We start from the raw sequence: 26,649 nt of genomic DNA on the forward strand, positions 1-26,649 counted from the left end.
TCCAACACCAGCCTTTCAATATCATCTATCCACACCTTTGTTACCCGTGCTTTGGGATCTTTGCTGATAAATCCTGGCTTTGTTTTGAATGGGAATTGCTTGACGAGGGGATGTGACTGAGTCAGCTCTATCTCTGCCTTCGAAGTCAGAATATCATTTCCTCTGTCTCCTTCAATTCTTGGAATAAAAAATGTAACAACAAGCTCACTAGACGTTGATGCTATGGACTTGTTTTCAGAAAACTTGAATGAATGTTGATTCAAATCTTCATGGTCATATGATAGAAAGACTTCATCCATCAGCTTGTTGCTCTCACCATCCAAGTATGCCATGTTTGCAGCATATAACCAGTTATAGAACTTTCCAAACACACACACGTTCATCATGTTAGCCTGCAACGGATTCAAACCTCCTCTGTCTTTTATCTTACTAAACAAGTGACCTACCCTAAGGAAACCTGCTCTATAAGTACCTCCTTGAACTGCAGATTTGGTTTTAGGTTTAACTGCGTAAAAAAAAGAACAAAAAAAATGCATTTTAGAACTGCTATTTTAGAACAACAAAGGAATGCATCACAAATATAACAACATTTTTTTATATGCATAACATGTGATGCAACAAGTCTAAACAATGCATAACTGGTCATGCATTTAATATTTTAGAACAACAAAGGAATCCATAACAAATATAACAACATTTTTTTATATGCATAACCTGTGATGCAGCAAGTCTAAACAATGCATAACTGGTCATGCATTTAATATTTTAGAACAACAAAGGAATGCATAACAAAGATAACAACATTTTTTTATATGCATAACCTGTGATGCAGCAAGTCTAAACAATGCATAACTGGTCATGCATTTAATATTTTAGAACAACAAAGGAATGCATAACAAATATAACAACATTTTTTTATATGCATAACCTATGATGCAGCAAGTCTAAAAAATGCATAACTGGTCATGCATTTAATATTGGAACTGAATAATATGTCATGCATTGATTTGTTAAGGTGCATAACTTATTATGCATTTAAAAACACAACCCTGCTTAACTTATTATGCATTTAAATGATAAGAGAAGTTTATTAACTGATGCATAACAGGAACAGGAAGGAATTCAACGCACCTTGTTTATAGACAACACATTGCTTATTAGATTCAAAGTAAATCTTACCATCTTCTGCATCATTTGTATTATCATCCTCATTATCTGTATCATCACCCAATACTTCCTTTGGTGCAGCTTTCTTTGCTTTCTTTGCCTTGATTTGCATCTCCTTCAGTGTTTCAACACTATCAATTTCTTCTTGTTCATCTTCAACATCAGTAGGTAAAATCACATTGAGTATAAAATTATGTTAAAATCGAAGAAGAATAAAGTGATAACTCAATAAAAATTATGGGTATTCAGGATGAAACAGTTTTCTTTTTAGGTTTACTCTTTTTTTCTGGTTCATCATCGGCAATTACTGTAACAAAATTTAAGATTAAAAAAAATAAATTCAAAAAAAACAAAATCAAACACAAACAGATGAAGCTAATGATAAATCTCACCGGGTTTTTTCTGTTTCTTCGACTTCATTTTTCCTTTTTCATCTGAAGCATCAAGAACAAAAATTAAAATCTAAAATCAAATAAAATCAAATGTACCGAATGCATGCAAGAATAAGATCGATTAAACTAGTTTTAGTACCTAATTTCTTCTCTTTTGATTTCTGAAGACGTGTTTTTGTCGGTGTTTCATCCATTTTGGTTCTACTGAATTCTAGGGTTAAGGTTTTTTAGAGTTTGAAATTGATTTTTAGGGTTTGATCAACTTCAATAATCAATCATCCGTTACAGTGTTTATGGAGGAATAGGAATAGAAAAACGGATGAAGAAAAAATGAGAAGAACGGATGAAGAAAAAATGAGAAGAAGAGAAAAGAAATAGTTCCGACCGTTTTTGGGAGTTAATAAAACTTCCCAGAACCGCTGAAGGGTAATTGAGGAACTCTGCACGTTTTTAATAATTTTAAATAATGTTGGGTGCGACTGTAGGAAAAAGTAATTCTGGACCTGGCGGTAAGAAAAAAAAATTTTGGGCCTGCGCCTAAGTTCCCCAATAGCTAATCGTAAAGATGAGACTCATATGGTGTCTCGTGCCCTAGATTCGCATAGTTGGTCTTGGAAACCTAGCTTTACCGTTTACAGTAGAGAGTGGGTTGTAATCACACGGTTCAGGCTCGGTTCAATGTTAGCACGTCCGTGGGGTAATGTGGGTTATGAGTTTTTCTTTTGGAACAAATATAAATTATATGATATTCATATATAGATGGCATTTATCACCACCCAGCGATTTTATCATTCTATCACACAGATCTTTTATTGTGAAAAAAATTAAACTCTTAGATAAGTCATAAGCCAAGAATCCGCGGAAGTTGAATAACAACCCAAACTCAAGTGTTTAAGAGTAGATTATTAATCAATGTTCCAATTTGCACTTATGAAGATCTTGTTGAAAATGAAAATTTATTTGATAAACCGAGTCCACCACTTCAATTAGGCTAAGAGCTATCTTACTCCTTTAATGGGCTTTCCCATCTTCAACAAACGCATCATCTTTTGACTACTTGTTGGACTTGGGCTATTAATTGGACCTAGTTGGTTCATTGTCCTCACTTCTCCGGTTCCGATTCCATCAGTGCTTGAACTCATTGACAAATCGTTCAAAAATATCCTCCTAGTTGATGATGAAGAGCTTAATAAAGAATTCTGTGCCGATTTTGCCTTTGCTTTTGCTGACTGAGTCGTAGCCATGTAACTCGGTGTATTCACATTTTCTGTTTCCACCGAAACCATAACTCTTTGTTTCCGCTGGCGTATCGGGACCGAGCCAGCCGAGTTTATACCGAGCTTTGACAGGTTAGAAATTGGGTTAAACCGGAGCTGATAACTTGGTGATAATGATACCAAGTCCGTATCTGCCGTTCTTTCAGACGCATTATCATCGTCGGTGTTATACGTACGGCTGGTGTAAGAGCTCTCCGGTATTGCTGCGACATGTTTATCACGATGCCATGGTTGCGAATCAATCCAACGATCCAACAAGTTCCAGCCACCTTGGTTTGTTTTTTCATCCGAATATGAATCAACCGAGTTCTGACGGTTTGACACCGAGTCCTGCACAAGGAAAAAAATGAACTTACTGACTGCACAAATGCATCCACAACAACTGCAAGTACAAATGCTAACCTGGTAGGGATAAGCATATGCAAGGGCTCTTTCATTTTGAATCGTCATTGAATTACTCGAAAGATAATGTTCTTGTTTGTTGATCTTCTGAGACGCGTATTCATTCTCAAAGCTGAAACTATTGCGCGCCTGCTGCTGCCTTCCCCTGCTATTATTCCACGTCTCCGTTGCTCTCTTTTTACCTTTGTTTTTCTCGTTGTCGCGAGAAGTTGCACCCTGTAAACGGAGGCGATCTGCTTTTGTTCTTGCCTGCACTCGAACGATGGCTTGCATACATCGCATTGTCATCTCAGCTTGTTTCCTAACATTGTGCCCTCTTACTAGTGCTTGTAGCTTCACTAGTCCTCTCAGTGCTCTCAAAGCTCTTCGTGCCTAATTCATAACCATATACAGAAAAATTTGAGCTTTTAGACTAATAATATGTATATTAATGACCAGGGTCATTGTACTACAATGATAAAGTCACTGGGTGAAGATACCAGTGGCCTGAATTTAAATTCGCCGGCGCCTAACTTTACTGATCAAAAAAAAAAACTTGATTAATAATATCGAGAAGATTAGGATGAATTAGTAGTCCTTACCAAGTATCCTTTGTAATGGGATTGTATTTTGGTGGCAGCTCTTTCTTCTTTAGAGTAACCATAAAACCTGCGACGATTATAACTAGAAAACCTAGACACCTTTGTAGCCTCATGAGCAGCTAAAACCGCCGCTTCTGCTGCAACAACTGCCATTGCGATCGCATGATTACTTCGTCTACGATCTTCATCTCTCATCTCTACCACTGCTTCAACATTATTTTCATCTATTGTCGTCGTCAGAGACGAAGTATCGCAAACCGGATAATGTTCAAGCGACACAATCTCCGGTATCTCGTGTCCCTCCTCTATTATCTATAATTAGATATAAACAAATTATTAGCACAACTAATAGCGGCATTACTGCTACATGGTTATGAAAGGGGGACCAATACATTGATGTTGAGATTACAAAGTGAATAATGTGAAGATGCAACCCATCTCACCAACATTTACTTGTGGATCATTTTATAAAGCGGCAATCGCATATGCACAAGGGACCATCAAATTTTTTGTGTTTTTTCTCAGAATATGTTAAAAGTCTCCTCCACCGTTGATGAAAATTGCAGCAACTTAATTTGAACTTTGGGCAGTGCAAACAAGTATATCAGTGTTCTACTAAACTGACAAAAGTCAGAGAGGAAAAGAAAAAAAAACAACAAGAAAGTTTGTTGACTAGGGTTGACTGAGAACAGAAGTTCATGTGTTATTAATTGGGGGTATCCTGTTCCAGAGGGTACTCTCGTTATCACCGTCACCATCAGTTACCCCCCGGTATCCCCATGACATGATATTAATATCTTTTGTCCAAGTTGTTATGTGTATTGTCACTGTCCCTGTATGGCTTGTGCCCATCTGTAAATTTTATCAACTCAGATTGCCCATTTTTTCCGGGCTACTACTGCAGAAATCTAAACCTCATTTGCCTGAATCAAGAAATGGGTAAGCATTTCTCGGTTCGAAATGGCACTGACCAAGTTTAAAACGCTTACAACACATTAAATTAATTATGCGCTCTCATCATCAATAGCTAAAATCAAGATTGTTATGCTAACTTGGAAAAATTCTAACGATAAACAAAAAAAATTAGTTATACCAGCATAAGTTATCATCTACAACAACTATAATCCAATTTTTTACAAAATCTAACGCTAACCGAACATATAGTTATACAGATTGCGCACTTACCTTATTGGCTAAAGAGTAATCCTTGGATGAAGGAGATGATGATATTGGTGCTGAGGACTTGAAGGCATTCTTGACAGAGGTGAACCAGTTCTTTGCCGTCTTCTTTTTCTTCGACATTCCCATCATTTCTAACGGAATCACAAAATCATGACCAACTTCAGATGGATATGAAATTCATTTTGAATGGAAAAAAGATGATCAAAATTGACCAGAGGAGGAAGAAATCAAAGAGGAGGAGCTAGAAATCTAGCATTTATGGTTACCCTTTTGTGAGGGGCTTTATATAGTGGGGAAGCTGCCTTTAATCATCTCACGGGGATTTTAACGATTTGTTGCAGTATGTAGTTGTACTTTATACACTCTTTGTATTTGTTTGGTTATAATTGAATTTTGTATGACACTTGTCGACTGGGTAGTAGACGTGCCAAAGCCCTGTGCTTGCTTGCCTAGTATGCAGGAAGCCCGTTGGTCAAAAGTCCAGATAGGTAAGATTAGAAGAAACCCATCATCGGGGATTTTCGTTAAGGGTTACATTAGGATTGAAATGTCCTAAATGTGGATATGGGACCTTATATGTAGCAAATTTATAGCTATTAAAAAAAAAAAAAACTCAACTTTATTCTTTACTTTTTTTTTTTTTTTTTTGCATCCATTTCAACTTGTCCTTCTCTCTTATCTATTTATTTCAAACGATGATTTATAGTTGAATTGAAATGACCTTTGTTTGGTAAGAATTAAAAAAACCCACCATATTTTCTTGCTTTTGATTGCTTTAATAGGTTTGATTGTTCGAAATTCAATTTCATGCTTCAGTTCCAAAAAATACATACAGTTCAGAATTGATGAACTCCCAGTCAAAAACAAAATGTTACGGAAATAGATTAACTCCCAACCGTAGTTTATATAACTAGGGGGAGTAAAACGTTAGATTTAATATTTTCTCCAGATGTCAGTTAGATTTAATGTTTTCGTCAATAGGTTTGATGATTCCAGTCGTAGTGAAAAAATTTTAATCTAACTTATGGGTGGGAGTTCATCATTTCCCATCCGTAAGTAGTTTCTGAAACTGAAACTTGAATTTAAATTTCGAACAATCTAACTTATTTAAGTAATTAAAAGCAAGAAAAATGATGGGTCGAAAAGCACACTTTAAGGTTTAGTTTTCGAGATAAACCTTAATTTTGAGATAAGTTATGTCTCATGATGACTTATCCATCAAATCATCTATAATGTTTCAAAACCTTCCTATATGATGACTTGTCCATCAAATCTTCCATAATATATCAGAACCTTCTTATGTGGTGATCACATATCCACCAAGTACTCTAGAAATTTTTGGAATTTTTTTCTAGGATTTTGGAATTGAGCAGACAGAAAAAGTCAGTGGGGGTGGACTGGCCAAAATAGAACGAAAAAATAGCCTGCGAAGTGGGTTTGTGAAAATGAGTTGCGAAGATGTAATTGCAGAATAAGCTGGAGGAATGTGCTGAATTTTCCGGCGGACTCTTCCAACGAACATTTTCAGCAGACTTTACCGGCGGAAGTTTCCGGCGAAATTTGACCGGGAAGGGTGGGGTGGGTAGGCGGGGGATTACCTGCAAAAACCCTCTAGCGTTCAAATATAACATAGAATTTCCACATGAGTATTTAGGGTTGGAAGGCATACCTTTAGGGTTTAGATCCTTGAATTTATAGAGTTTAGTCTTTGGGAAAAAACCTTATTTCGAGATAAGTTCTACCTGAAGACGCGGGGGTACCAAAATACACTACCAACTTTTTCGCAGGCAACCTGTATGGACTAAACTCAAATAAAATTCCGAGAGTTACAACTTAATGAATCTCAATCAGGAATTATATGAAGAGTTTATATCTCTTTCTCTCAGAATCAATATGTAAATGGAGACAAGTCCGTGAACCTGATCATACCATGAGAGTACTTGGACGATTTCAATGATCAATATCCAAGATCAATCAAGTCATATCCAATAATTAAGATGGACGTATCTACTTTTATTTGTTTTTACGTACAACATGTGATATTTCAATTATATAAATAAACAATAATGCAGAAAAGAAATAACACAGACACCGGAAATTTTGTTAATAAGGAAGCCACAAATGCAAAAAAAAAAAAAAAAAAAAAACCCGAGACATAGTCCAGATTTGAACACCAAACTGTATTAAGCCTCTACAGACTCTAGCCTACTATCAATACTTCGAACTGGAATTTAGTTGAGACCGAATCCACCGTCACAGTAATTCAGTTACATTCGCGCTCCTTATGCCTCTTGAATCTCACAAGACTCTTCGCAATTGATTCCCTTAGATGACATCCTTTACAGCCTAAGAGTTGCTTCAACTTAATTGAAGACTTTAAACCAATATGTCTCCCGCAGATAATCCTATATGTGATTTTTTTTCTGATCGTTAGATCAAAGTGAGATATGAAATCGTTTGCAGTAGATTAGTTCTAGCAAACCTAAAAATCCGGTACTTATAACTCCCAAAGAGCAGCCTAAATTATTATTCACCCCACAAGTAAAACCTACTCTGATTTCAACAAAGAATCATTATAGAGGAATTAACTTGTGGAATCATAAAGTCTGAGATGAAGAACTTTGCTGTTTGTATCAATCTTACCTGATCAGAGTGAGACTCAACAATCAATAGCAAGATCAGGATATACATGAACTATCAAGATAAAAATAGTCGGACCTGGTTTCACGAATCCCTAAGCGAAGTCTTTTTAGTCGCTAAACCTAAAAAGGTTTAAAGGAGAGGACGACTTAAGTTTACAACTAGGACACACAAGAAGAGTGTCAGGGATTCAAAAACCCCAGTTGCTTGAGGTTCTCCTTTTATAGACTTTCAGGATCGAAGGTTCCTTTAGATTTAAGCTAAGGTAGCTTTGGAATCAAGCAATCTTTTTCCTCCGCTAGATGAAAATTCGACTATAAATGAACACAACAAAATATACACTCGGGTTAGGATGAAACGTAACCGAACCGTGTATAATGACTTGTTCATGAAAGGTTAGCCGAAACTAGCCATACGAGCTATAAGGTTCACCATTTTCATATAACACCTTTAGATTTTAATTGTGAGTCACACCCATAGGTTATAATGTGATCAAATATGTCTAGAGGTGTTTTAGAGAGTTGTTCAAATGTCGATTATTTCGTACAAATAATTCTGATGCATCTAAAACTATTATACTGGGTATGTACATGTACTGGTACGTGTACTTACTTCCAGTCCGTGAGTTATTTTTGTCATAGTATGTATACCGGGTATGTGTATCCTTAAGAAAAAAATTTTTAGGAACTTTTGGCATCCATACTAGGTATATGTACCTTCCTGAGTTCACGAGTCAATAAAACTTTTTGGTATCCATACCGGGTATGTGTACCAAAGGTCATTGTCGAACAATAACTATACCGGTACGTGTACTACAGCTCCGGACCTATAACAATTACGCCAATACGTGAATTGGTATGTATATTTTCTTGTATCCAAATTTACAGTAGTTGTATATCTCTCTAATAATTTATTTGAAACATTCCTGAATAAAATGAATGACATATATCGTTGTTCCAGGCTATTTTCAAATGATTAACTTGAATCATGATCATCAAGTTTTGAAAAAATGTTCTTAAGCGTAGTCATTCATATTTCTAGAATAATTAACACGATAAACTTGACTCGAAATTTATATTGTACAATACTTTAAAGTCCACTTAGTCGTGTGACTTAGTCTCATAGATAGAGAGGTGAAAACATGAGTAATAGGTTTGTTCAGTCTTCACATACCTTTTATCGATGAAGCTCTCCAAATGTGTTTAGTTGATCTTCGCCTGCAAACCATAGAACGCAGTGATGTCTTATATCTCAACTACACATTTATAATCTTAATCTGAGACTTTACTAAATGTAGACTAGAAATAAAGATATAGTTTTGATCAACTAAATTTGACAACAAACTTGAGATAGCCACACTTGTGAGTTTGACCGAGCAATGCTCTAACACTGCCTAATGGTGACTTATCCAGCAAATTTTCCAAAATATTCAAGAATATTTCTTTGTAGTGACTTAGCTAGCAAGTACTCCATAAACTTCTAGAACCTTTTTCTAAGATTTTGGAATCGGGCCTATGGAGAAAGTACGTGGAGATAGACCGGAGTGGAAAGGCTTTGTGCTTACAAAGTTAGAAATCTGTTTTGAGGCATACTCATTTTTTTGAGGCATACTCATTCATTATACCATCTAGGGTGGGTTGATAAGGGGTGTCTAAAGGTAGCGCAATTACCTATATATCCTTAAAAAATTTAAATTACTAGAGTGCCCTTATCCTCAAAAACCTAAAATCAAAGTAACTTTAAACTCAAACATCTTGGACTCCAATTCAATCAAAGAATTGATCAAGCAAAGCAAACATGAATCGAAGTGAGCGATGTTAGAGTGCGAAATCCAAATCTCAAATGCTCTTAGATGTATTTTAGAATGTATGTGTAACAAACCCATCTTGTTTTTGATTGATTTTAGTTTGTTTGATGGATATAATATGATTTCAAAGATGAAATTAGGTTTTCCGAAGATCAGTTCGGCTGATCTTGGAGTATCAATTTTGAGACGAACCTAGTGTATGATTTAGAGAAACACTGTGCGGCTAATTCGACTTTGCTAAACTTTGTTCGAATCAGCCGAACCAAAATTCATCAGTTACAGAGTGAAGTTCGACTGATAACTTTTCAGCCGAACTGTTCATCTGTTCAGTAGATCTGGGTTTTAAAGATTCAATTTTTTGACAGATTCAACTTATAAAAAGAAATTAAACCTCGTATAGAAGTTTACCTATGATTTGAATCACACATTGTGGTCACTTCTAATCACTAAAATCTCAAAATTCAAAACCCGAGTTTTTTTTTCACTTCTTCTTCTTCCTCTCAAAATCCCAACTCTCTCACATAAATTCGATTTATCTACTAATTCACCACTAATAATTTAATTTTAATCAATCCTTAAAATTCCTAGCTAATCAAATCTAATCATAATCATTAACACCAATTATGTAAGGGTAGTTATGCCATTATCAAAAAGGGTGGATAAGGGATGATGTTGTTTTTTATTTAGTGACCCTATTTTGACATTATTTAGTATGCCTCAAAAAAATTCAGTATGCCTCAAAATAGGTTTCCAAAGTTACAAGTATATGGATCTCGTTGTTGCTAGGGAAGGATAACATATCATTTTTTTCGAGTACGAGGCTTTGGACCATGCATGAGTATTGGGATCACGATTGAGAAGAAGCCTAGTTTGTGCTTGTTATGCTGCAAGGACTTATACTCACTGTAAGGTGAAATTTTATGCTTGCGATGAGAGCAGGGATTAAGTTCTCACGCGTAAGGTGAGGATTTAGGATCTTGTATCATGCAAGGATAAAGGCGTTTAACCAATCCTCAAGTGCACTATTTGCACGTGTTGTTTAATCTTAGGTGTCACGTATAGTACCACTAAGAAAAGTTGTTGTAGTTAAGGTGAATGTGTCTTATCCCTAATAGATGATATATGTTTCCTAATGCTTGTGCATTTATATATGGAAGAAGGTCTAAATTTTAGGCTGATGGACCTGCTGGCGGATTTTGTATGCCGCTATGCATGTTAGCAATGTTTGTGTGATGTTGGACATGGCCGACACTGTTGTATAACAATCAGTTTGTTGGCGTAACCGGACCGGCAACAATAACATGAAATTGGGTGGCGACAATTCTTGCCGAAACTGGTCTGGCATTAGCTTTGCGCCAAAGATGTTTCGGCAAAAACGTATCTTCACCTCAAAAAAATATTGATGATGATTACTGCGATGATGTTTATGACCAGATTGATGACTTCTCCTCCTGGATGAACATATTTTAGGAGGGGGGAGGGGGGTTTCTACGGAAATCCTGTGACGCTCAAGTTAGCATAAAGTTTTCACATGAGTGTTTAGAGTTGGAAGGAATACCTGTTATGGTTATTCCCCTGTATTTATGGACTTTAATCTCAGGGATAAACCTTAATTTCGAGATAAGTTCTGTCTCATGGTGACTTATGCAGGAAATTCTCCACAATTTTTCAAATCCTTCCTTTGTGGTGACTTAGGAAACAAGTACTCCAAAATCTTATAGAACGACCTTCTTTTAAGGTTTTGAAATTGGATCGGCGAAAAAGTCAGTGGAGGTGGGTCGACCTAAGTGGACCAGTGATATGGGCCTGCAAACTAGGTTGGCGAAAATTAGTTGTGGAATGAGTCAACACAATGCCAAAAATGGCCGAAGGAATGTACGAACTCTTCCTACAAATATTTCCAACCGACTTTACCGGCAATTGTTTCTGAAAAAACTGGTTTGGCGACAATTTTCAGTGAAACTGGACCGACAGCGGTTTCCTGGAAAACTAAACCGCGTGCCGACGACGGTTTCGGTGAATATTGGTTGGAAGATTGGGCTGGAAAACTGGTTGGAAGACTTGTTCAGGCAGACTCCTCAAATACATGATTGTTAGTTTCCCATATAATGTTGGACTAAGCTCAACACGCTTCCTCACGTGTAGTCTCGTTAGGTCTAACACATAGACATTTAATCGGGTGCGGCAGTGTAGGCAAATTCCATGGACCTAACTATCCTCGGAAGCCAGATTACAAGGTTAGGGTTGATTCCCAACCCCGCTAGGTCTAACAAAGGGATATTTAATCAGGTGCGGTCAAAGGACTCATCCCATTAATCAGGGGCGACAAAGTAGGTAAAGTTCATGTACCTTACTATTCTCAAAAACCGACTTACAAGGTTAAGGTTTACCAATCCCGTTGGATCTCACACAACCTCGTTGGATCTAGCACATGGATATTCAATCGCGTTTAGTCAAAGTTGTATCTAACACAACCTCGTTGCATCTAACATGTGGTCATTTAAATGGACGAGGTCAAAAGACTCATCACAAATGTAAAAAATCCTCACAAACAAATTAACCCACACCACTACCATATTGGAGTTATGGGCCTATCTAACCTCGAAAATCGGCTTAAAAGATTAGGATTGTCCAAGATTTCTTAACTGCGTATTTCCCGTACAATGTGAGAGTAATAATCTCATAATATATAGCACTTCTCGTTGGGTACACACCATTATTCTCTAACTCGGCTGCAGTGGCATGCCACATCAAATTCGTTGTAAACCAGCAAGTTTAGGGTGTTATACTAGCGTGTCAAACAACATTAATTTAATCATAAAATCACAATGCAACTAACAAATTTTATTCTTGGCACAATGATCATGCAATGAACTTGTAAAAAGTTTAAATGCATCAAAATTTGAACTTTGAATCATTTTTAAAATACAACAATGGCAGGAATCTACAGAGACCCAAATGGATATGCATTGAGAAACGTTGTCTAAGTATGTCGTATTCCCCCACCCTCATATTTCTTTATGCTTATATGTCAGTTAATAATATCAATCTATGTTATCATGTCCCTCCCCATTATTTTTTAGATCATTGGATACTTCCCAACGGTCTAATTTAAATCGAAATATCAAATTTGAACACCAATTCTTGTCTCCTACGTACCTCGTGATACCTCATTGCCAACTCAATATAAATATATGCATTTCATTTAGTGTTTCTTCATTCATCTTAAGAAAAGACTATTTCTAAACCAAAAAGTAAAAAATCTAGCTAGCTACAATGGGGAACTGTTCTCTTAAAGGAATTGCAGGAAATATTAGTGATCCAGTTCGTATAATGACGGATTCCGGTGGAACTGTTGAATTCCGAGGTCCAACATTAGCGTGTGACGTTGTTAGTGAGTATCCGGGATATAATGTTTTCCGGGAAGGATATCTATCGTCACCGTTGTTTAATGATGAGCAACTTTTTAGTAGTCATTTATATTATCTTCTTCCAGTCATTGAAGAAGAAGCAAAGAAAGACGACAGTGTGATTGACAAGGATGAGGAGAAACAAAAGGAAGTGGTGGTGGTGGATAAGAGGAGGAAATCGGATGCGGAATTGTCAGGGAACCAAGTGAGGCCATCTTTTAGTAGAGTTTCGTCTGCCACGGTGACGGATCTTGGAGGTAAGAATCTAACCATGAAACCGGCTTTAGAAGTATTGCCGTCGTTAGGGAATGGTGTTTGGAGAGTTAAGATGGTGATTGACACAAAACAATTAGAAGAAATATTATCAGAACAAGTAAATATTGGCGAGTTGATTGAGAAAACGAGAGAAGTTGCAGCAGTTAGTAGAAATAGTAATGGCAGTGATAGTAGTCACAGTAATGCAAGCACACAAAGGAAAAGCTGGAGGCCTAGTTTTTCTAGTGTTTTTAAATCATCATCAACGACAGCACCACCACCACCACCAGTAGCTGTTGCCAAGTAAATTTACTTATATAGACCTGGATCAAGATCCATAAATTCTTGTTTTTCCATTTTTGGGGGTTTTTAATTAGATCTAGGCGCTAGATAAATGAATCAAAGAGTTCATGATTCAGTTTTTGTTTGTCATTTTGGTTTTGGGTCGACTCAGCAGACACTTCTCTGTACGTAATGTTTCCTTATCTTTCTGCCATGAATAGTGTGGGTGTCAAGAGTCCGTGAAATTTTATGGTCATGGGAATGGCCGGCCGGATGGGTCATATGTTATTTCTGCTTGGTATACATTTTATCGGGGAATGCTGTTAAAATAAATTGTTATAGTAATTGCTTTAGTTTAACGTCGGTACGTAATTTCTTTTTTTTTTTAAAACCACGTGCAATGTAATGTATTACTGACAGTTTTGAAGTGTAAATTTTCGCCCCCGGACAAGAAAAATTGTTAGGCAATGAAATCAGAGTATAACAGTCGGTAGTACACCAAGTTAATGGAAAGTGCTAAACAGTACCTAGTACCTAATGAGTTATATGCCATTAAGGTGCATCTATAAGGGCGGTTCCTATGGACATAGCAAACTGGCCAGTTTGTCAGTTTTGCACTCACTATGGAGCTGACAAACAAGCAAACTGGCCTGGCTAAGTGACAAATTTGCCATTTAGCCAGGCTAGGTCAACTTTCCACCGAGCGGTCGAGTCTCGACCGTTCGGTGTAGTGTAGATCTCCCGGTGTAGTCTCCAGCTCTCCCAGTGTAGTCTCCACCGCTAGGTAATTTTTTGATTTTTTTTTTACTTCTTCTCTCCTATTTTTTAGTTATTATAACAGATTTTTATTTTTTCCAAGATATCATTTAATATAATTATCCTGAAAATAATAAAATACACCAAATGCTGCTTTTGGTTGGCAGTTTAGCAACAAGCTGGGCTCCAACTCCTCTTTGAATAGCAACGCCTAATCTATGAAAAATAAAACTACCAAAACCACTATTAGCATCATTACTAACTAAACAATTCTTCAGACGCTTGAAAAAAACATAAAGTATCGTCACCAAGCTCCCCTAAAGTAGAGGCTAAAACCCCCAGACCATAACCCAAGGAAGTACATCTGTCCAGATATTTAGTGCGCTTTCTAGAAACTGCGTTAGAAATTGCCTTTCCAGGGACAAATGAGCGAACACCATCACCAGTGAAAGGCGAGACACCAGTAACATCCATGCACACATCACGTCCATTTTCCCAATTAAGAACAAGTATATCCGCAGGTCTCAAGTCTATGTCATCAACTGACTGAACACCAAGAGATACTTCCTTACGCGCATGTACATTGGCCTTGTAGCAAATGTCAAAAACAACATCCCGAACAAGATCATGTCGGAACTTGTGCCCAACATCTTTAGCACAATGAAGCGCATGGTCTCCGAAGATGTCCATTGACCGACTACAACTTGAGCATAAACCATTCTCAGCAAACAGAGGGATACCAAGTCTATAACATAGCACAATACGGAACTCTCTAGGACCGAGGCACTGATTAAGCCTACTAATAGGTATTCCCAATAAATAATCTTGAGCATGTTTGACACGGTTACACTGCCACATAATGGAATCTCTTGCAGACATTTGAAATTGGTCTGGGATTTGCTTCTTGACTGCATCAAAGTAAGTAACTGCCAGGGCGTGCATGGAAGGGGTGGCAGTATCATCGACACAATAAGAATGAGGTAATCCACATACCTGGATAAAGTTCTGTAGAGTCGACTGATAAGCAGAGCCTTTGTTTGCTGAGAATAAATCACCCAGAATTGTCTTCTGCACTGAAGTTGTCTGACACTGAGAAGCGAGGTAGCAGTAAACACGAGTATCAGCCATGGTGTATATGCCGAGGCCACCCTCCTTGATGGGCAACGTGGCTAATCTCTGCTGCAGAGGACCAAAACCAGCACCATCTCCAGTGATGAGTAAACGTAAATACTTAAGTAAATGGTCATCAAAAAGATCAGTAGCTGGCTGCAAGGCTGATGGGTTGGTAGTTAGCATTGCAAAGTATAAGCGAGACACACCAGTACAATTGCGAAGTAATAGCATCTCACTATGTGGGTCTTTGAGTTTTTTGATCGCATCCATTAGTTGAACAGTTTAATTCACCCTGGTCAACATCATGACCGGGGTCCCACAAAATATGCCACCAAACACAATCAAGAGTCCCACAAAACATAATAAAATATAATATTTTAATAGAATTTGCCGGTTTTACCGTAGTGAGGAAACTAATTTGCCATGCCACATGGCATGGCAATACAACTTTTATACCTCTCACCATAGGAACCGGCCTAATGAACCAAAATCTGGCCTCAATTAAGTTGTTGACTTATTGGCACACTTCCAGTTGGAAAAGTTTGTCTTAAATTATCTGTCCTGGATTGGATCCGTTAACACTGTCAAGCAAGGACTCTAACATTGTTCAAGCAATTCATTCATTTAATGGAAAGAAAAATCACAATTTTAATGAATGAGTGTTTATTTGTTTTCCACTTTCATCTTTTGGCATTTGTATTTGCTATAAGCCAGCCTCATTGCAAGGAATGTTATCATGGCATTATTTTTTCCGGACCGATAATCAATGGGAAGAACATTTAATTCGGAGCAACAGTTTCAACATATTTTTATACTAAAATTTAATATCAGTTGGATCACCCGAACACTTTTGAGAATATAATTCACAGAAAAATATTCGATTCTTTTTTAGTAAATATGATATTTGATTGTGCCTTTTAAAGAAAAATTAAAAATAATAATAAAAAATTAGTGCATTTTATCAATTTAAATTTTAACCGTGGTGATTAACCATTAATTCGAGACTCAACTTTAAATTAACATGGAGGTAGTGAAGTGAGATTTCTATAAACTTTGATAAAAAAATTATTTGAGTGACTTATAGAGATTTTCTGGAAATTTAGAGATTTCTAGTGATTTTATTAGAATATTCAGTGTTGAAGAGAGTCTTTGTGATTTATGGAGTAGTGAATTTTTAAAGAGTTCATGTGATTTATAAAAACAAAAAAAGTATAATATGTAATCAAAAGTTCAAAATACTTAACAACTTTTTTATTATGCAAGTTACGACGTCAAAAACGTTCAGTATATGTATCACATCATCTATGTTATCCTTCCTTATTTTTTCATATATTTTCTATTAATATTTTATTTTTCTTGACCATGACGTCAGAGTACTATCACGCGACACAAATAAAACATAATCAGTGTATAGTGAATGTAAAATATCTAGAGTCTAGCTACTAAAACATTGTAGAATAAATAAAAAGAAGATTTTTATGTAAATTCAATGCTTATGAGAACATAACCCAAACTTCCATGTCACCAAATATCTCACCTAGTATTTAGGAGAGATTTTTTGCATGCCTATTTTCTTGAAAAATCCCTCCAAAGTCTCTAAGATCTATGAATCCATGGCTTATAAATATAAATCCAAGAAAATGTGTTTGAGTGACTTTTAAAAAAATCTCAATCCAATGACATTGAGTTTTAAAGAATCAGAAAGACTTAAAAAAAATCTTAATTTACTAACTAGGGAGATTATGGCTGTCTAGTAGGATCTCTATTGACTAACAATTAATAGATAAGAGAACTCTCTAAAAATCCTTCAAATTCCCATTTAACTACCTCCCTATAACTTCGAGTCAAATAAAAATGAGGCACTACATGTACTTTAAAGGGTTGCCTGGTAGCATTTCACTTAATTTTTTTAGCCTCTGAAGTGCAATCATATTCTCCCGGAAATTGATCCAACCCTTAATAATTAATCTGAGAGGGACTCCTATGAGACAAAGAAACATATTAGTACCGTGGTGAAGTTGTGCTTCTGTAACACCTAATATTTGAAAGTGGTTGGTTAAATGAAATATAAGTAAAGATATATTCTAACAAAACACGAAAATATTTTCAGTACTATTGGCTCTAGGATCGGAAGACTTCTGCAGTTAAGCATGCTCGGGCAAGAGTAACCCATGGATGGTTGACTTCCCTAAAAAATTTATGCTAGATGACCACTGCGTTGCCTGTTAAAAATCCCACAATGTTGGATGACCGCAATTGCTAAGTGAGAAAGATATAAGTGGATGATTGGGTCATTACAAATTAATGGTATTAGAGCAGACGATGAATCACCTTTCAAAGGTGAGAGAGTACACTGGACGGGTTGGAAAAGATATTGATCTCATAACGGGTTGGACCAGATACTAGGCTTGTATATTCTGTAGCCAGAGACGGCACTCTAAGAGGGTGAGACTGTAACACCCGGTATTCAGTAATGGTTGGCTGAACGACACATAATAATTAGTAATGATCACCCTAAACAAAAACTGAGGCATTTTTAGCACAATTAGATCCAAGGTTAGAAAGAAATCTGCAGTTAAACATGCTCGGGCTGTAGTGATCCATGGATGATGACCTCCCGATAAGATGTTGCGGCTCATTAAAAATCGCACACTGCGATGATCGCAGTGACTATTACGGTTTTGGTGTATTGGATTTTTCAACTCTCGGAGTACTTGGTGAAGACATAATTTTATTTTTGAAGTGTTTGAGGAACTGCCTAGCCAGCCACGACGTGAATCCTAAGATAGGTGGTTCCCTATTTCATAGATTATGTATTGTTATTTAGAAAGGTGTTGGTGCCCACCTTGTTACTAGGCTACCCACTAACGCGCAACTCGTTGCCAACCCTGTGTAATATACTTTGTTTGTTTCAATAAAACCTAGTGGCATCCCTTTATGTAAAAGTATTAACAACAACAATAATAATATAATAGTATTTACATGAAAATTAAAATTAAAATAATAATAAAAAATGTATTTTTATTTTATTTTCTTTATAAAAAAAAGGCAACCCAAGGATATATTATTGAGATGAAAAATCAAGGTTACAAGAAATGGTGGGTAGCCTAGCGACAAGCTGAGCACCCACACCTTTTTGAATAATAATACCCAATGTATGAAAAAGACAATTACCAATTTTATAGTTGGCGTCATATCTAACAAAACAATTCCTCAAACGCTTTAAAAAAAAATAATATAGTTTCACTAAGTTCACCTAAGGTAGTGAAGGCTAAAACTTGGAATCCATAGCCATGCGTTGCACATATTTCATAGTACTTATGCAACTTGTGAGACACGACAGCATAAATAGCATGACCTGGAGTGAAAGAGAGGGTTCTAGCGCTTGTAAAAGGAGAGACCCCGTAACGTCGAAGCAAACATCTTTACCATCAATCCACTTGTAGACAAGAACATCTGCTGGATTTAAAGATTTGGAACTGTTTTTATTTTTTACATAATAAGTCTCTACTTTGACAAAAATTAATATGTTGGAAAATTACAAACTTTTGGTTGGCAACCTAGCAACAAGCTGGGCTCCAACTCGTTTTTGAATAGCAATACCTAATGTATGAAAAATAAAACTACTAAAACCACCGCTAGCTAGCATCATTTGCTAACTGAACAATAGAAGTCCAAAAGACTTCCGCTTTGTTTATATTGAGATGTAAACCCCTACTTGGTCCTTCAGTTTCTATTATACGCAAGGCCTTGGACACCTCAAGTGTATCACCAATGATTGTACCATCATCAAGGTACCAGCCGTGCAAATGGAGCTTGCAACTGGAAGCAATAGTCTTCACTAAGGGGTGAAGAGTCAAAGAAAACAACAAGGGACAGAGGAGGTCACCCAGCTGGACTCCGAGGGAAGAAGACAAAATATATTGGTCTTAGTAGAGTTTAGCAGGTCGCATGTAACAAAGTTCTACCCAACGAGAAATACTCGGACAATGAAGATGAACCTCCTTGATGAGCTAAGATCTGCTCACCATGTTGAATGCGTTAGAGAAGTCAATGAGCAGCATTGACATCATGTCTGAGTGACCTTTCAACTCTAATAGGCCATTTACATCATGTTTTAGACACCAATCTACGCTAAACCGTGCCAACTGCAATGGGCCTAAGGCCGCCCCAGGCTTGAGTAACGGTGTTAAGGGCGTGCTAGATAAGAACCCACCTAAACCCTCAGGGCATTTTCCAGCGAACGAAAGATTGACAACTCTTAAAAAAACACGAAGTATCAATAGATGCCATTTAAAATAATAGATGTCGTATAAAATAATTTTTAAATATGTCTATTTTCATCATTAGCCACATACAAAGAACATTCAACGACACTTCACATGTAAAGAACGTCATTAGCCACATATAAAGAACTTACCAAATAGATTTACAGTTTATTAATTCGTTCAACAACACTTCAAATATTATAGTTCACCAAACTATTTTATTTGTACAAGAGGTCCTTATATATCTTGTTAACAATCGAAATATGGTCAAAAGAAAAAATCTCTATTTCATGGGGCTTCTTCCTATACCTATGAATTCTATTGGACCCATAAATAGCTTGATCCAGCCTTTCCGATCTAGAAATTTTCTTTTAATCAAAATTCCAACCAACCAGGCACGCCACAGACAGCACAACAGAAAAAAGCTTTTTTAAACCTCACTGCGGTACTAGTATCAACTCGTCTTAACTATCAGTCAAATTTTTGTTTTTTATTTTTTTTAAAGGAAAGAAGAGGATACACCTCTTTAGATTATAATATTAATTGGAAGCCATGAATAGGCTAACTCAAGTTCATCAGATGGATACAACATAAAAATACAAAAGAAAAATATTACAACAACATAAGAATTGTAATATAACAAAAGTATGTAATTGTTGATCATATAAGTAATCTATGAAATTGGGGGATGGTGTTTTGATTCAGCATTCACCATTAGGAAACTTCTTCTTCTTCATTAAGAGAAAATCCTTCATAAAACGGATAATTTGCACTAAACATCATTATCATAATTAATTCCAGTAGCCATTGATCTTTCTTGATTGAATCTTGATCATCGTCACACCGAAATTGATTGTCTTCGAAGATATACTTGAATATATCATCGTATTCCAATTGAAACACTCGAAGGCTATAAGAAATCGCACTAATGGCGCACAAAAATACAACTACATGACATGAAATAGCTATGAGATATCAACAGTAAAATAAGAAGAAAAAAAACCCTAAAACCTAAAACCTAATTACAAAACCGAGTAGATTTAGAACTGGAGATGAAGAAATATAAAAGAAGAAATTTTTTGGATAATTTTCTGGAAAAAAAGGGTTATGACCGAATTTTTTTTTTAATAATTTTCAGTCAAAAATTTGTATCGGTTGACCAACTCAACTGTTGGACACTTGCACACCATAAAAAAAAACTTGTGGTGGGTGGTCCTCTCATCTTCTAGAAATATAAATCCATTTTTCTCCTTTAAGAAAAGAAAAAGTCATATGACGACTTCACGAAACTGACTGACCGCGCACGAGAGAGAAAAACTCTCCTTCTTCTCTTTCTTCTTCAGTCAGAATCTAGTTCGACTCACTGAGTCGAATCGATTATGGGGATTCAACCATGTATACACCTAATCTTCACCATCATCTGGTTCGTTTCCTTAAACCCTAATCTCAGCCCCCGATTCTCTTCAATTTTATAAAATTGTTTTTTTTTTAATAATATTACTCAATTTGATTTTTTTTAGGGTTTTGTGATAAATTCTACTTTGCATGTTTGAATTTCTTGTTTAAATCATTCTTAATTATTGTTTTTGGGGGCTTTATATTATTTTTTATCTTGATTTTGGTATATTTAGAGTTTTTTCTTAATCTGAGATCAGGGGGTGATGTTTTTGTACTGCATTTCAATCAAAATCGTGTGGGTGTGTGTTTCTTGAGATGGGTTTTTAGAGTTTGTCTAGTTTTTGTGATTTTTCGATATTTTCGATATGATGGGTGTAATGAGTATTTGTTTGATTTTGTGTGTATAGATTCATGTTCAAGTAATGCCATTACAAGTTCAAGACCCGTCGTCAATGGATTTCAATGACAGTGTGAGTCCTAGTGGAGGAGTTTATATGAAAAATATAAATCCTGGAGTTGCAGGAGTTGCTATTATGCAAAATGTGACTCCTGGAGTTGGAAGAGTTCATATGAAAAGTGACATTCCTAGAGTTGGAGGAGCTACTTATATGCAAAATGCAAGTCCTAGAGTTGGAGGAGATGCTTTTATGCAAAATGAAAGTCCTGGAGTTGGAGGAACTCACATGCAAAATGGAAATTTCAGTAAACCGGGAACTTTCGTGGACATTACTAACGTAGCTAGCTTTATACTCCTTATGAATGCAATTCAGTCTGACTTGTTAGTTTGGTGGTTGTGATATCTATACAAAGAGTGTCAATATGTGTAAATCGTGTTTTGACAACTTGAGAATCAAGCAAACAAAATAGGTCTTGAAACTACAATGGAAGGCTATACACATAGGTTCAGTTACTGAACCATGTATAATGATTGTTCGGTTTGGAAACTTAGATAATGAATCAAAAGCTATTTGATGTTCATTAAAACACCTAACAAATTAAATCAAAGTTCACGCACATAAGTGTTTAAGTGATCAATGAAGTCTTAGAAGTGTTTAAGAGAATTCTAACTAGCAATGCTAAACATATTAAACAATAAGTTTTTGAGCATCTGTTAAACATTGTCGGGACAGTTGGTACGACAGTTTGCCAACCGTAGGGTTTGTTCACGACTCAGGGTGCTACGGTTCGTGAACCGGGTTCGCAGACCCTACTAGACTACCGAACTCAGTTGACCTCGGTTCGTGAACCGAGTTTCCCAATTGCTAGACAATTTATCCAACCTATAAAATCAGTTCACCATGATTCGCCAACCGGGTCTGCGAACTGTACCCAACTGAACTTGTGGTTTGTGAATTGGTTCATCAACCTTCCTGTATTTATATATCTCATATATCTATGGTTTATGAACTGGTTCGCCAACCTACCCTGAGTATAAATTTCAGTAAGTTCATATTTCTCTTTTATGATGTTTAAAACATTCCCAAGTGATATAATAATTTGCATGGGCAATTTTAAATTGTTCCACAAATTAATTCATAGAACTAATATTGTTAAGGACCGTTGAACATCTAATCGCTAAATTATATATCGATATTTTTCAGAAGATAATCTCGACTTGAAACATCTTCTTTGTAAATCTACTATAAGCCATACGACATAATCTCAATAGATAGAATGATGGTATAATGAGAAAAATAAAATGGTTCTGCAGTCTTCACAAACCTGATACAGAAGTTCTCCGAATGTCTTCGTCGATCTTCAGTCTTCAAGGGCGATCTCTGATACTCAACTACAATTCTAACATATCCGAAACTTGACTCAGTAGATGTAATTTTGATCACCTAACATTAACAACAAGCCTAAGATAGCAATGCTTGTGGGTTCAACCGAGCAATGCTCTAACAAAATCTGAGGGATTAAATATCGATAAATCAAAAGGAAACAAATGAAGACGTGCCAAATGATTTCATTTTCCTTTGATTTCAAACTCATAATTTGATATTTTTGTGAAAACCCTAGATGTATGATAAATAGAAGATGAAACTTCAAGTGGATTTTGATCTTTGAGAAAGGTTGTCCTAGATCCAGACAATAAGTTCGATCCATAACCTGATGAATCACTAACAAAGATTCGATTGTTGAGGATAGTGTTTTCAACTGATCCACAATGGACTTGGTAATTATCTGTAAAGATGAAAAACCCATGATAACCAGAATGACATTTGCAGGAAAACATGATAACAATGGAATTTTTCAGGAGTTTAGGGAATTGAAAAGTCTTTATAAGACGATACTGAAGTAGTTATTTTATTTGGATATCAAAAATATTCATGATTGAAAGAAGAGGAGTATATGATCTAGTTTTTTGAAGTTGTTTAAAACGTAAAAAAGAGTTTTTCTTCTGAATCAACGATTCCTCGTGGTAAGTATTTGAAAACTCTGTATTTTGGTAATAAATTTCGTCGGTTTTAAATAGAATTTTGTTTATGTTGTCATTTTTGTTTCATGTGTATCATAAGAAGAAATGATAATCCAGTAATCTTTAAAGGATTATCATTTTTCATAAGATAATCCAGTAACCTTGACTAAGAATTATCATCGTTTATAAATTCTCTAAAGCAGTTGGGATTTGATATAATTTAAGAAGAGCACAGAAGATGGAAAACTTATATTACTCCAGATATAATTTTTAGGAAGGTGAAGTCCGGTGATAGAATGTGTGAATCATAGCCAATCCAACATATGACACGTATTTGAAGATGTAAGCCATAGTCGACCTAACATAAAACGGGATGGCTCGGGTACAGGTTAGGTTGGGTTTACGCAACCCTATTTATAGTAGGTGGATTTGAAAGACAATGGGTGGGAGCACCCATTCAATCCAAAGGTGGAGGGGATGGTGGACCAAAATGACCATCTCATCTTTCAAAGATATCGGGTATATATATCTTGCAAAGATGGTCACATGGACTGATCCAAGATTTCAAGGTTGGGGATGCAGAAATTTGTTCAATACGCAAAAAAAAAATAGGGGTACAAAGAAGCAAAATTAAACGACTTTTACGTAAAGTTAAATATGTAATTGGGTCAAAATTAAGCTTTGGAGCCAGCTGGGCTGGAGGTGCAAGTGAACACCTCTGCACTGGATTGGCTCCACCCTGGATGGTCATATCTTCTCTACTTGATACGTATTGATCTCTATACCTTGGTATCTATTACTATAAAAGCGGAATTCAGAATAATAATAGACGAGAAACTTCGAAAACATAACACAAGTAGTAATTCGAAGAAAATATCTTCTCTAGATTATGAACAAGAAAACGATTACAATTCTCTCTTTGTTATGCTCACAATCTTCTCTAAACAGTGGATTAACCTTAAACTGTTTGCTAAGCTTGCACAAGTATTGTTCCAAGCTTTCTCTATGTTTTCTCTGCCTAATATCTGTTTAGCTATTAGCCAAAGCCTTCTATTTATAGCCTCCATCGTACTCAGCCGACCAAGGACTTCTATTAGGAATCTATTTTCTAAACTAAGAGTATTTTCTAAAACAAAACTCTTCCCTGACTAGGAACTCTTCCTAAACAAGGATTCCTTCCTAGAATATGATTCTTCCCTCAACTAAGCTTGAGGTTAACTAAGTTCCCTAAAGGAGTACGGATACACATGTATCATGGGTCCCCCTTTTAAGAACTTGAACTCATGTAAGAGTTAAAAATGAAGGTTAGGGAACACGAGAGTCCTCTTTTCCTTGTTAAACCACTTGGCCTTGCTAGGAACTTTACCTTTACATCCAATTAGAAAAGTTTCTTTCTCTCCTTGTCGTGTTTGAGTCAATATGCAGTCTTCCTTGAGTGGTTCCTCTCTATCAAACCATTAGTCTTCTACTCGTGCTAAGATCATAGTGTCGTCGTCGTCATCATCAAGTAATGGTGGTTCAAACAACTTCAAGTATTCGGCATTTATAACCGAGTACATTCCTAGATAATGTGGCAGATCTAGACGAAAGGCACTGTCAACAATCTGATCGAGAATACGAAACGGTCCATACCTCAATGGCTTAAACTTCTTACCTTCCCCCTTTAGTCGTTCCTTGCCAAATTTTAACCATACCAAGTCACCAACACCAAAATTACAAGGCACAAGATGCTTGTCACGGTTTTCTTTGTATTTGTCTTGTGACTTCTTTGATTGTGCTTCAACAGTCGCATGAATCTGAGATATCTTCTCCAAGAACTTTTGTGCCTTTTACCGTTCACTCCCCCCCCCCCAATTTAGGTGTCACTATAAAATAATAGATCAAAAAGACTAGGTGGTAAGTAACCATAGCACGTCTCGAAAGGAGATTTTACCGAAGAACTATGAACTGCTCTATTGAATGCAAATTGTAGATATGGTAAAATCTCATCCCAAGTTTTAGGGTGCTTGGAATTATATCCCCTTAACATGTGAACCATAGTCCTGTTGACTACTTCTGTTTGTCCATCTGTTTGTGGATGAAAAGTTGTACTCTTCTTCAACCTAGTGTCCATCATCTTCCATAAAGAATCCCAAAAGTGACTAAGGAATCGACTATCCCTATCAGAAATAATCCAAGTAGGTAAGCCAAAATGCTTCCACACATGATCAAAGAAGAGCTTTGATGCACCGGCTCCTATTGCCGTCTTTGTATATGGAATTAATGAGATCATCTTGCTAAATCGGTCGATCACAACGAACAAGTAACCATAATCAGACTTGGTCTGCTGTAGTCCACCAAGAAAATCCATAGAAATACTCTCCCGAGGCCTTGATGGTACCGGTAATGGTAGATGTAACCCACGTTTTCTGTTGGAAGGTTTAGATGTGCTGCACAACTTACACCCTCTAACTAACTTAGCCACCTCATCTTGCATTTTTGGCCAAAAGACATAACGACGAAGGTTAATAAGAGTTATTCGTTCCAAAGTGTCCAGCAACTCGGGATGTGTGTGCCTCTCTCAACCATTGTAAACAATCTCCAAAACCAAAGCTCTTTTTCCAGTAGCAAGTACCGGGTAGAGCAGACATAAACCGCGTAACGATCTTATCTCCAAAATGCGACAAAAGTTTTTACACCGGTCATCTGCCTGCCTAGACGTAACCTTCCCAGGGGTAGGATTAATCCTTAACACATTCCGTGTCGTGTTGTTATGAACAGGGAGTGAGCACACCACTCTAGTTGGATTTATGTATTCACGACCGTTAAAGTAGCATATTCACTTTAACCCTGCCAAGAAGACAGAGCAAGTCTGCCAACTGGTTGTTTAACAACTTCGCATGCTGAGGGTATAGCCAACGAAAGAGTTGACCCTGGTGAATGGCCCGTACACATGAACGAAGGTCCATGGATGCGGCTTACCACCCAAAAGGGCACTTCGCCAGATACTACTAAAGACGGTGTTAACGCTCAACATTGTTGGGTAATGGAGTCTGGTTGTTGGATTACCTTTGGACAGGGTCCATTGCAATGATCTATCCCCATCACGATGAAATTTTCGAAGATTACCCGGGCCTGTCGGCCAAGGCTATATACTCGTTGAATACATCAGTGTAGCGCGCGTGCGGCCCAGAACATCTAAGGGAATCACAAACCTGTTATTGCCTCAAACTTTCGTGGCCTAAACGGCCATAGTCCCTATAATACGCTGGTCGCGGAGGGAATCCTCCGCATAGTTAGTTAGCAGGCTGGGGTCTCGTT

At 36.7% G+C, this 26,649-nt stretch overlaps 2 protein-coding genes across 2 annotated transcripts; one reads left to right on the forward strand and one right to left on the reverse strand.

Moving 5' to 3' along the window:
* Positions 1 to 2,424: 2,424 nt before the first annotated feature.
* Positions 2,425 to 5,311, reverse strand: LOC113320264 (protein IQ-DOMAIN 1-like). Its single transcript, XM_026568190.1, has 4 exons — positions 5,005 to 5,311; positions 3,820 to 4,131; positions 3,239 to 3,610; positions 2,425 to 3,166 (listed from the first exon to the last, which is right to left on the reverse strand). The coding sequence occupies exons 1-4, from the start codon at positions 5,128 to 5,130 to the stop codon at positions 2,558 to 2,560; spliced, it is 1,419 nt and encodes a 472-aa protein (XP_026423975.1). The 5' UTR covers positions 5,131 to 5,311; the 3' UTR covers positions 2,425 to 2,557.
* A 7,379-nt stretch (positions 5,312 to 12,690) lies between these two features.
* Positions 12,691 to 13,706, forward strand: LOC113320848. The gene has a single exon (XM_026568745.1). The coding sequence runs from the start codon at positions 12,725 to 12,727 to the stop codon at positions 13,418 to 13,420; it is 696 nt and encodes a 231-aa protein (XP_026424530.1). The 5' UTR covers positions 12,691 to 12,724; the 3' UTR covers positions 13,421 to 13,706.
* The last annotated feature ends 12,943 nt before the right edge of the window (positions 13,707 to 26,649 follow it).

The sequence above is a fragment of the Papaver somniferum genome, chromosome 11 (assembly GCF_003573695.1).
Source record: "Papaver somniferum cultivar HN1 chromosome 11, ASM357369v1, whole genome shotgun sequence".
Lineage (NCBI taxonomy): Eukaryota > Viridiplantae > Streptophyta > Magnoliopsida > Ranunculales > Papaveraceae > Papaver > Papaver somniferum.

Coding starts and splice junctions, on each gene's coding strand:
- LOC113320264 (XM_026568190.1), bottom strand. CDS start 5,130: ATGATGGGAATGTCGAAGAAAAAGAAGACGGCAAAGAACTGGTTCACC. Junction 3,611..3,819: donor CCCATTACAAAGGATACTTG/GTAAGGACTACT, acceptor GTTATGAATTAG/GCACGAAGAGCTTTGAGAGC. Junction 3,167..3,238: donor CATATGCTTATCCCTACCAG/GTTAGCATTTGT, acceptor TTCCTTGTGCAG/GACTCGGTGTCAAACCGTCA.
- LOC113320848 (XM_026568745.1), top strand. CDS start 12,725: ATGGGGAACTGTTCTCTTAAAGGAATTGCAGGAAATATTAGTGATCCA.